Below are 10,325 nucleotides of genomic sequence, written 5' to 3'. Positions count from 1 at the left end.
TTCTTTGAGCTAGGACCACCAACGAATAGAGACCCTAAGGAGGAGGTACTACAAGAATTCAGAACTAAAAGTAGCTTTATGCCACCGGTGAGCACGCCTTCTATTGACATTTCCCAGAAACAAACTCTCAATGATCTCAAACAGATTTCCTACAAGCGTCTGAAATACAGTAATTTAAAACCAAGTGAGTTGGATTTACTCAGATTTATTTGCAGACGAGAAAATCACCATCAGACCAGCAGGTAAAGGGGAGCCCTGGTAATTATGAACAGTACAGACTACGATAGTGAATGCAATAGGCAACTTGGTGACATCAACACCTATGCTAAACTAGAGGGAGACCCTACCGCAGATATTATGAGACAGCTGGAGAATCTATTGGACAAAGCAGAGGTATTGGAGTGGATTAACGACAAAACCAAAGCTTTGCTATTGAACAGACATCCACGAGTACCGAATTTCTATACACTTCCAAAGGTACATAAACATCCTACGCTGCCACCTGGCAGACCGATAGTGTCTGGTATAGACAGTTTACTATAACCTCTGAGCCAATATATAGATTTCTTCCTTCAACCGCTAGTACATAAAACATGTACCTACACCAAAGACACTGCACACTTTTTGGACCGCTTGAAGGACACTGGCTACATAAATAATTCTATCATGTTTACTATTGACGTTAAGAGTCTTTATACATCGATCCCTCACAACATGGGACAAGAAGCAATAGAATGGTTCCTTGTGAATGAAGGAGAAATTAAAGCAGTAAAGGAGTTCATCATGGTTCTACTTGAGTTTATTGCAGAAAATTCCTACTTCAGTACAAAAATACGTTCTTTCTCCAAACCTCAGGGAACATCGATGGGAGCAACGATGGCCCCCACTTCTGCAAATTGTTTCATGCATAAGTTCGAACAGGAACATATTTTATCACAAGCAAATTGGAAGGAGAGCATAGCACTTTGGACAAGCTATATTGATGACATTTTTGGGATATGGACCGGGTCATCTGATACACTACATCAATTCTTTATATACCTGAACTCTATAGACTCAAGGATACAATTTACTTATGAGAGTTCCTCAACAGACATCCATTTTCTAGATGTTGCTATACAGGTCAAGGAAAATGGGTATGAAACAAACATTTACCGCAAAGAAACAGATCGTAACAACTTGCTACATCGACTCGGCTTCCACCAGCCGAGTTTACTGAGGAACCTACCGTACAGCCAAATGAGACGAGTGAAACGTATTAACAACCCCACATTGTGTGACAAAGAGATCGAGATAATGGGAAGAAAGTTTGAAGCCAGGGGTTACAAAAAGACAGAGGTTACAGCAGCAAAAGAACGCCTGTCACTACAGACGCCTGTATTACAAGGAAGAGAAAAACCTAAAAAATTGGATAATCCCATGGTGTTTGTATCATGCTATTCTCTACAGAGCAGTTGGATAAAAAGCGGCTTTACTTAAGAACTGGCAAATACTGAGGAATGACACAAGGGTGGAACATCTATTCAAGGACAACCCCATTTTTGCATACAAGAGGAACAAGAACTTAAGAGACAGATTAGTCAAGACGAGACCTATGATACAACAACCAACAACACGGAGAACGGGCACATACCCGTGTCTGCACTGCAGCAACTGTAACTTCATCACTAAGGGTAATATCATCAATCATCCTCGCACAGGAGAAAAGATTCAATTAAGGAGTTTCGCAACATGTGATACCATTAACATAATTTATGCTATAAAATGTCCATGTGGCATCTACTACGTGGGACAGTCAACGAGGTCGGGCCGAATTTGTTGGAATGAGCACAGATCCTGTATACGAACAAACAACAAGAACTCTGCAGTAGCGAGACACTGGGAAATGAAAAAACACAATATCAACCAAATCAGGATTCAGGTCCTTGAAGTGATTAAACCAAGAGATAAACGCGAGGATATCACTAAGACTCAACCAACGGGAGTCCTGTTGGCTAGATAGGTCGGACTCATTAAAACCAGGCGGAATTAATGACGAAAAAAACTATATATGCTTCTTGTAGTATACAACTGTGGAGAAGGAAATGTAGAAGGATCTATGGACTTTGAGTACTGATTGATGATGATTTCATTTTAAAATGTTCATCTCAACATCTGAAGGTTGTAAGGTTGAATTAAGTCTGCAACATTGACTATGGGGTGACACGCCCATTTAGGACTGCAGTCCAAGCGGGACCAAAAGCAGAGACAGTCTGCTGCCACAACACACCCCATAATTGTGAACGATATACTTTAATCATATATTGTTGTTACACAATCTTGCTTTGAAATATTGGATTGTTTTAAGGTTTCTTTACGTAACCCAGTGTGTGAAACACACATATTGGGAGAGGCACTTGGTTAGTACACACGGAGGGGAGAAAACCACCGTATCTAATCACTGGGACCTGGTTAAAATACAGAGATATGCCCACTTTCTTTACCGAGGTATGAATTGCAATTGTAATTTTGCATTAGGCACATTATACAGAAATACACATGATTATCGCACTCAAGTACAACATACCATTACCGCTGTCACTTTATATGGAATTGAAGCCGGCGGCAAAGCTGGCGAATGCGAGACAGTGAAAGTAACTTTCTCCCTCAGACCCGCGCACGTGCGGGTCGCCTAGTAACCGGAGTTAAACAAAGAAAACCGGAGTCTAATCAGGACGCAGGTTTTTTGAAGCGAGGAGCGCCGCGAGAAGTGCTTGGGGAACACGGGTAAGCAGAGAGAATGGTAATGCATACAATAGGTTTAGGGATATGTGGGGCACATAAACATGACTATGGTGGTGTGATTTTTCACAGGTTACCCCTGAGAACATAAAACTGAGGCACAGCGGAGTGACACAGGAGAAAGGACAAATAGTGCCACTGTTTAAACAGGTACACAACACGCACCAAGAGTAGCATTAACTAGAGATAAGTGTCAGACAATGAAGATTACTTGCATTTTATCTTTTGTTTACTTTTGTCGTTTCACATGCCGTGATTTGAAATAACTGGATAATCTACGGAAATGGTATGTGTTTTCATTTACTTGATGGGGTTTTTGAACAACTATGATTTAAATGCCACTGACACTTGGTAATATGGACGTATGTATTTTTATGAACAACATTGTTAACAAAATGACATGATATGAATGTTTTTGAACTAATTTTCTTTGTATATAACATTGGATTGTGGCTAATTATTGTTTTTTGACATGATAAATGTTGGCTAATTTTTTTTGATAATGTAATATGATGGCGTTAGTGCCTAGAGCCCTGATGACGGACAACGTCTGAAATGCATTGGCATGATACACCAACAGGCGCTATATCAAAAAAGGACGCCTAAGCCTCAGTAATAAAACAGAAGACACGACTCTTCATGATTTTACTAAAGAGTATAGCATGATGATTTTGGAACTAATACTACTACATTGATTTAAAATTGGAGCAGCTCCATTAGGAGAGCGGGGGAGAGCACACCTAGGGCCGCATTAAATTCTGATCCCTTTTCTATTGCTCATACTCTACCTTGTGCCAGGGGTTCAAGGTGTGCCCCAAATATATAATATATGGATCAAGTTTAAAAAAAGGAACTTCAACCAACACAGCGGTGCCCACCCCTTTCGACTCAAAGTACTAGGAGGCATCCATTTTGTGAAATGGATGCCGCCTGTGCTAGCCCTTGCGGCACTAATGAAGCAAAAGCCAGCCAGCTGTAGTAAACAAAAGCTACCACTGGGTGGCTTTTGCTTCATGGGTGCCGGAGGACGGAGACCAGAGACTGCAGGTAGAAAAGCTGCATCTCAGTAAGTGCTAATTTCTTTTTTTTAAATGAGCACTAGCTGTGTTTTTTTTTTTTTCTGGAGGAGCCCGGAAAACTTAGAAATAAAACCGCAGCTTTTAAAACGTATTTATGTTTGGGCTCCAGGCTGAAGCTACAGCAAACATAAATACAACGTTGTTGTATTTAAAAACGCTGCGGGTCTAAATTTCTCGCGCTCCTCTGAGCCAGAGGAGCCAGAGAAACTTGGAAAGAAAAACCGCAGCATTTTTGAAACACAACCGCGTTGTGTTTCTGCCTGCCCTTGGATATCACTTTCGGTCTCCGGGACTCCCATGGGGGAGCCCCGGAGTCCCAAAGTGAAAGCCGCTGCAGGCAGAAACACAATGTGGGTGTTTTGAAATGCCGCAGTGCTTCTCACTGCGGCAGCTTTCACGTGGAGGCTCCTGGGCTCCCCCAACCCTGAGGGAGTCTAGGAGACTCCAAGCGAAAGCTGCCGCAGTGAGAAATACAACATTATTGCATTTGTATATGCTGCAGTATTTACAAATCCAACAACGTTGTTCTCACTGCGGCAGCTTTCACGTGGAGGCTCCTGGGCTCCCCCAACCCTGAGGGAGCCCAGGAGACTCCAAGCGAAAGCTGCCACAGTCAGAATAACAACTTTGTTGTATTTATGATTTCCATGGTTTTCCAACCACGGCAATCACAAATACAACAATGTTGTATTTTTAATTGACGCGCCTCAGCTTTTTGTCTTTTTATGTTTTCTGTGCTTCCCTGGGCTTGGGGAACACCGAAAACGTAAAATGAAAATGAAGGCAGCCCCCTCAGCTCTGCTCTGGCTGCAGTAAGCAAAAGCTCCCAGCATCCTGGAAGACGATGACCAGCGACAATATAGAGGTCTGATGGTCTGGGGGAAGACTGCTCAAGCTGATGGATGCTACCGAGAAGACTCCATGTCTTTCCCACTGGGAACAACAAATATGACCACAAATACACTGGTTCTATGCGCAGGGCTTAGAACGAGGGATCCATGTCAACTTCTGTGAAAAGACAATACAACTAAAACAGTGGCATCCTGGAAGTAATACTCTGTCACCAGCCTGGGTGAGGAGTTGCGTTATCCTTGCCAACCACGGGCAGATCAGAACATAACATTAGTTAGAATGGTAAGTGAGTTGTATTGTAAAGGAAAAGGCAAAAAATCTTACTCAAAGAAAATTCGAACACTAGGGAAGTTGGCAAACATGCTGAGGGTCTCAAAGTGAGGCCAAAGCCGCAAATATAGGACACCCAAGAGATGATCCACCCGAATGTAGCACAGATTTGGAGCCTGCCAGTGTGCATCTTCAAGAGCAGCAGGCCTTTTGTCATTGGCCTGATGGCTCACGCTAAACTCTGGAGCCCTGCAACGCTGCAGGAACAAAATCACTTCAGGAAGAGTCTGGGGGCCTCTGAAAAGATCACCAAAATAAACCCTTGTCACGACTTTATGGAGCGAACAGCGAGATGTCCTTTTAGCATAAGCAGGAAATGTCACGGTCGAGCCACATGGGCATGGTCTGCAAACTAAGACCCTAACCATGGAGGAATGGACCAAACTGAACAGATAAAAAAACAGCTCAGCAAATTCAGATCTGAGACGGCAAAGTATTGACCCAGCCAGGGGCACAGGCAATGGTCTGATTAAAGTGCAGCATGCCTGGTGGTGAAATGGATCTGGTGCAACACGCTCCTTGTGAAGCATAATCGACCAACCGGCTTGAATCACAACTTGTCCGCTGAGAGAGGCCCACAAACAATCCTATTGCCACGCAGTCAGCCTCTGGAAAATGATCCCGGTATCAGCCCGGAATGCCCCCACAATTTTCCGATTTTGTTAATCTTTCTTAAATACCTGACCATGGACTAATCACAATGGACGGACATACTGCCGTACAGACCTCAACTCGCAATAATACGTTACTGTTAAACAATGTCTGTCAAATGCTGGCTACCCACACTCTGTCCAGCACTTTGCTGTCATCAAGCTCGGTCCACTTTAAACCAAATAAAAGGTGCAGCACAACGCACCACTTGGGTATCCTATCCATGCTGGGCAGCCAATACAAGGTTCCTGCTACATGTTCAGTCATCCAATAAAAGGCTCAACAGAAGCAAGCGCCAGAGCAGGATGCCAGATGGATGTGATGCTCTGGTTGCAGGGTCAAACGGCACAGGTGCAACATGGAAAAGGCGCCACAGCAGGATGCCAGGCGGATGTGCTGCTCTGGTTGCAGGGTCAAACGGCACAGGTGCAACATGGAAAAGGCTCCACAGAAGCAAGCGCCACAGCAGGATGCCAGGCGGATGTGATGCTCTGGCTGCAGGGTCAAACCGCACAGGTGCAACATGGCAAAGGCTCCACAGCAGGATGCCAGGCGGATGTGATGCTCTGGTTGCAGGGTCAAGCCGCACAGGTGCAACATGGAAAAGGCTCCACAGCAGGATGCCAGGCGGATGTGATGCTCTGGTTGCAGGGTCAAACCGCACAGGTGCAACATGGAAAAGGCTCCACAGCAAGATGCCAGGCAGATGTGATGCTCTGGTTGCAGGGTCAAACCGCACAGGTGCAACATGGAAAAGGCTCCACAGAAGCAAGCGCCACAGCAGGATACCAGGCGGATGTGATGCTCTGGTTGCAGGGTCAAATGGCACAGGTGCAACATGGAAAAGGCTCCACAGAAGCAAGCGCCACAGCAGGATGCCAGGTGGATGTGATGCTCTGGTTGCAGGGTCAAACGGCACATGTGCAACATGGTAAAGGCTCCACAGAAGCAAGCGCCACAGCAGGATGCTAGGCGGATGTGATGCTCTGGTTGTAGGGTCAAACGGCACAGGTGCAACATGGCAAAGGCTCCACAGAAGCAAGCGCCACAGCAGGATGCCAGGCGGATGTGATGCTCTGGTTGTAGGGTCAAACGGCACATGTGCAACATGGTAAAGGCTCCACAGAAGCAAGCGCCACAGCAGGATGCTAGGCGGATGTGATGCTCTGGTTGTAGGGTCAAACGGCACAGGTGCAACATGGCAAAGGCTCCACAGAAGCAAGCGCCACAGCAGGATGCCAGGCGGATGTGATGCTCTGGTTGTAGGGTCAAACGGTACAGGTGCAACATGGCAAAGGCTCCACAGAAGCAAGCGCCACAGCAGGATGCCAGGCGGATGTGATGCTCTGGTTGCAGGGTCAAACGGCACCAGTGCAACATGGAAAAGGCTCCACAGAAGCAAGCGCCACAGCAGGATGCTAGGCGGATGTGATGCTCTGGTTGCAGGGTCAAACGGCACAGGTGCAACATGGAAAAGGCTCCACAGAAGCAAGCGCCACAGCAGGATGCCAGGCGGATGTGATGCTCTGGTTGCAGGGTCAAACGGCACCAGTGCAACATGGAAAAGGCTCCACAGAAGCAAGCGTCACAGCAGGATGCAAGGCGGATGTGATGCTTTGGTTGCAGGATCAAACGGCACAGGTGAAACATGGAAGGTGGAGGAACAGATCTTGACGTTCACTTTATTCTCGTCCAAAGGATTCTGTGGCAGAACTTCACTGCTAGTCTGTCTCTCTGGATCAATTCTCAGCTTTTGACAAAATACTTGTGCACTATCTGCATTTATGCCTGAGGGTAGAGGGGGACCCTAATCTCCTATTGCACTTATGCAGCAGTCAAACATTTTGCAGCCAGCAAATCAGTGCACACATTTGGTTGGGTGTTAAAATAATTTCTTATTTTAGGGCCCCTCAACCTTTTGCGTTGCCTGCCCCCCTTTTATTTTTTGGATCACTGACCTATTTATGGTGGCCAGAGGGACTTCTCCTGAAAACCCTACTGCCATTGCAACTCATCCCTTTTTGTCCTATTTTAGGTATATAGTTCGTCGACCCTAAGGCACACAGTACCAGTTCAGTACTGCAGCACCACATGTTTACCCTAGGGGTAATTGTTTTGCCCTACAGTGGTTTTGTGGAGTAGGCTAGTGGCAGCTGTACTTTAGTTTTGGCTTCACTAGTGTTTCAAGCCGTTTTACTTCATTAGAATCCCGGCTTTACCTTTTCGATCCTGCGCTTGACCATTTTCTATTTTAGGGTGTCCTTTGTTCAAGGCAACCAATAGGTAGACCCAAATGGCCATTCTGACCACGTGTGCAATTTGTGCCCACATGGCAGCCTCCACATTGGTTGTGTAAGATTGGTGTAGGCCCCTGGGCTTCCCCTCACTGTGAGGCTCTAAGGCGAGAGGCAGTCCTATTGACCAACCAATGTGGTCGTTCATTGTTGGGAAAGCTTTGGCTTCTTTCTCCCCATAGACGTCTATGTGGACGCCAAGCCCTCTCCTGACTATTTGGAGGCAAGTCAAGCCTTCTGCATTACTTTGGCGGTTTTGCTTGTACTGATTGGGGTAAATGCTAGTCCCCACGACTGCCCTTCTTTGGGAATTTTTGTATTGTTGCAACTGCCCTCTTTAACTTAGTGAAGTGCAGTTAGCTTACTTTATATCCTTACAACTTTTTATATAATGGCTTTTACAATATGCCCAAGACAGTTGGTGGCGGCAGTGATATTTCTACTGTTTCTGACCTATTTGCTTGTGCACGTTTGCATTTACATGAATGGCTACTATACAGCTGGCTCGCACCCTAAAATGCCCTTGCCACAACGTTTTTTGCTTTGCTCTTTAGCCCAAGGCTTCTTTACTTGCTTCCAAAAAGTTAGATCCGCAAGCAAACCAAAAGGTGTCCCGTAGACGTCTATTGGAGTTAAGCTGATAAAAGAATCTCTCCAGCAGTCGGGATCAGGACCCTTGCCCTGTGCGGATGGAAGGAAGGCAACCGGGGCAGCCCTACGGCTCACAGTTCCAGCTGAAAAATGTGCTCCCTTCACTGTGGTTGGGCACCACATTCTGTTCTATGGCCAAACCTTTCCTTAAATGGATACAAGATTATTACCTAGCCTGATTTTGGTGAACACTTGGGACCTTGATCCAAAATCAGTCTACTTAACTTTTTATTTTCAAATGCTGTGCTTGTGTTTGCAAGCATCTGTCCTTTAAACCATTGTAACATGTGGCTAACAGTATATGACCAGTTGCAAATGTTAACTTTTGTTTTAAAGCTTGACACTACTACTGCTTTAAGTATTTTTTGCTAATACTTACCATTTGTGGATTATTCCTTATGGACAACAAAATGTATATATTTTCTCTGTGGTGGGTGTGTGCACTTTATACCGGCTCTCTTCCCCTCCTAACAGTGAAGCTGGACTGCTCACGTTACCATTGGGAGAGTTTGGATTAACCAGGTGAAAACCATGCACACCTACTAAAACTGTTATTCCTACAACCCTTAAAGAGGACTTGGAAAAAACCTTACACCCAGGGACGCATGCAGTGTTGCATCGCTAGTGAGGCTGTGCATGGACTCAGTGGGAGAGGAGGGGATAACAAAATTACAATTCCCTGCAAAGGAGTTTAGCACTTTCTAACAGCGTGCAATGATGATGGTATTCAAGTACGGACCTAGAGGAGGTGCCCTAAGGGGAATGAGCTGCCTACGTGAGACATTTGCATGCAGATGTTTTGATTTGCACGGTCATCAAGCCAGTGCACAGATGGCCTGAGCTACTACTCAACCTTGAATGCTCGCCCAAGTACAACCATCCTGCCCGGCCTGCAGAGATTGTCTCTTGGGTGTTGTGCACTACTTTTTGAAGGGCAGTGTGTGTAACAGTAATGTATTTGACAGCTGTCACATTTGCATCTAACCCCTTGTACAATGCTCTTGATGTGTTTAGGCATGTCATTGTCACAAATTAGCAATTTTATTGTAAAACAAAGGCAATGCTTGCCTCTACAGCAATTTCCATTGTCCTGATGTACCATCTGAAATCGCAAATAAAAACATTTAAGTTAAAGGTTCGAATTTCCATTTCCTTAACCTTCTAAAAGCAAAGCATTGGGTAGCACTTGCGGTCAGTGATGCTCCACTATGAATTATAAATCTAGACCTCACAAACTCTTAACTGCAGTACTTGTAAAGGCCTCCTGACCTGCAATTGAAATTCCGAGAGGTGACGAGGTGGCAATGGGTTTCCCCCCCTCTCGGGTAAGACTGTACTGATTCTGCTCTGCCCCCTCTTCCCCTGATCCAATGGCAGAAGCGCAGTAGGGGCACAATGCAGAAAGGAATAGTTAAAATGTGGTTTTAATTTTTAACTTCTCCCACTTGCAGCTTCCTGAGAACATGGAGATCATTTGGAATAAGAAGATGAGAAAAACTGCTGGGTATTGCATCACCGGTCAGACGCGTGGACCGGAGGCACAACGGTACGCCCGCATCGAGTTGTCTGAGAAAGTATGTGATTCTGCTGGTAAGTGTCGCTGATCCCAATCCAGTTGCAAGTAAGGGGCTCCATAAGTAGAACTCACTGCGAATACCAAAATTGCTCGGCCTTTAGAAAAGGTGGA

At 45.4% G+C, this 10,325-nt stretch overlaps 1 protein-coding gene across 1 annotated transcript in view; it reads left to right on the top strand.

Annotated features, from left to right (window-relative positions):
* Positions 1-10,325, top strand: part of GCNA (germ cell nuclear acidic peptidase) — a 530,843-nt gene that overhangs the window by 468,463 nt on the left and 52,055 nt on the right. Inside the window, exon 10 of the mRNA XM_069612346.1 lies at positions 10,090-10,228. Within this exon, the coding sequence (XP_069468447.1) occupies positions 10,090-10,228 (139 nt within the window). The remainder of the gene's footprint in view (positions 1-10,089; positions 10,229-10,325) is intronic.

The sequence above is a fragment of the Ambystoma mexicanum genome, chromosome 5p (assembly GCF_040938575.1).
Source record: "Ambystoma mexicanum isolate Mex_15411 chromosome 5p, UKY_AmexF1_1, whole genome shotgun sequence".
NCBI classification, from domain to species: Eukaryota; Metazoa; Chordata; class Amphibia; order Caudata; family Ambystomatidae; genus Ambystoma; species Ambystoma mexicanum.
This window is presented reverse-complemented; position numbering and strand designations above follow the sequence as displayed.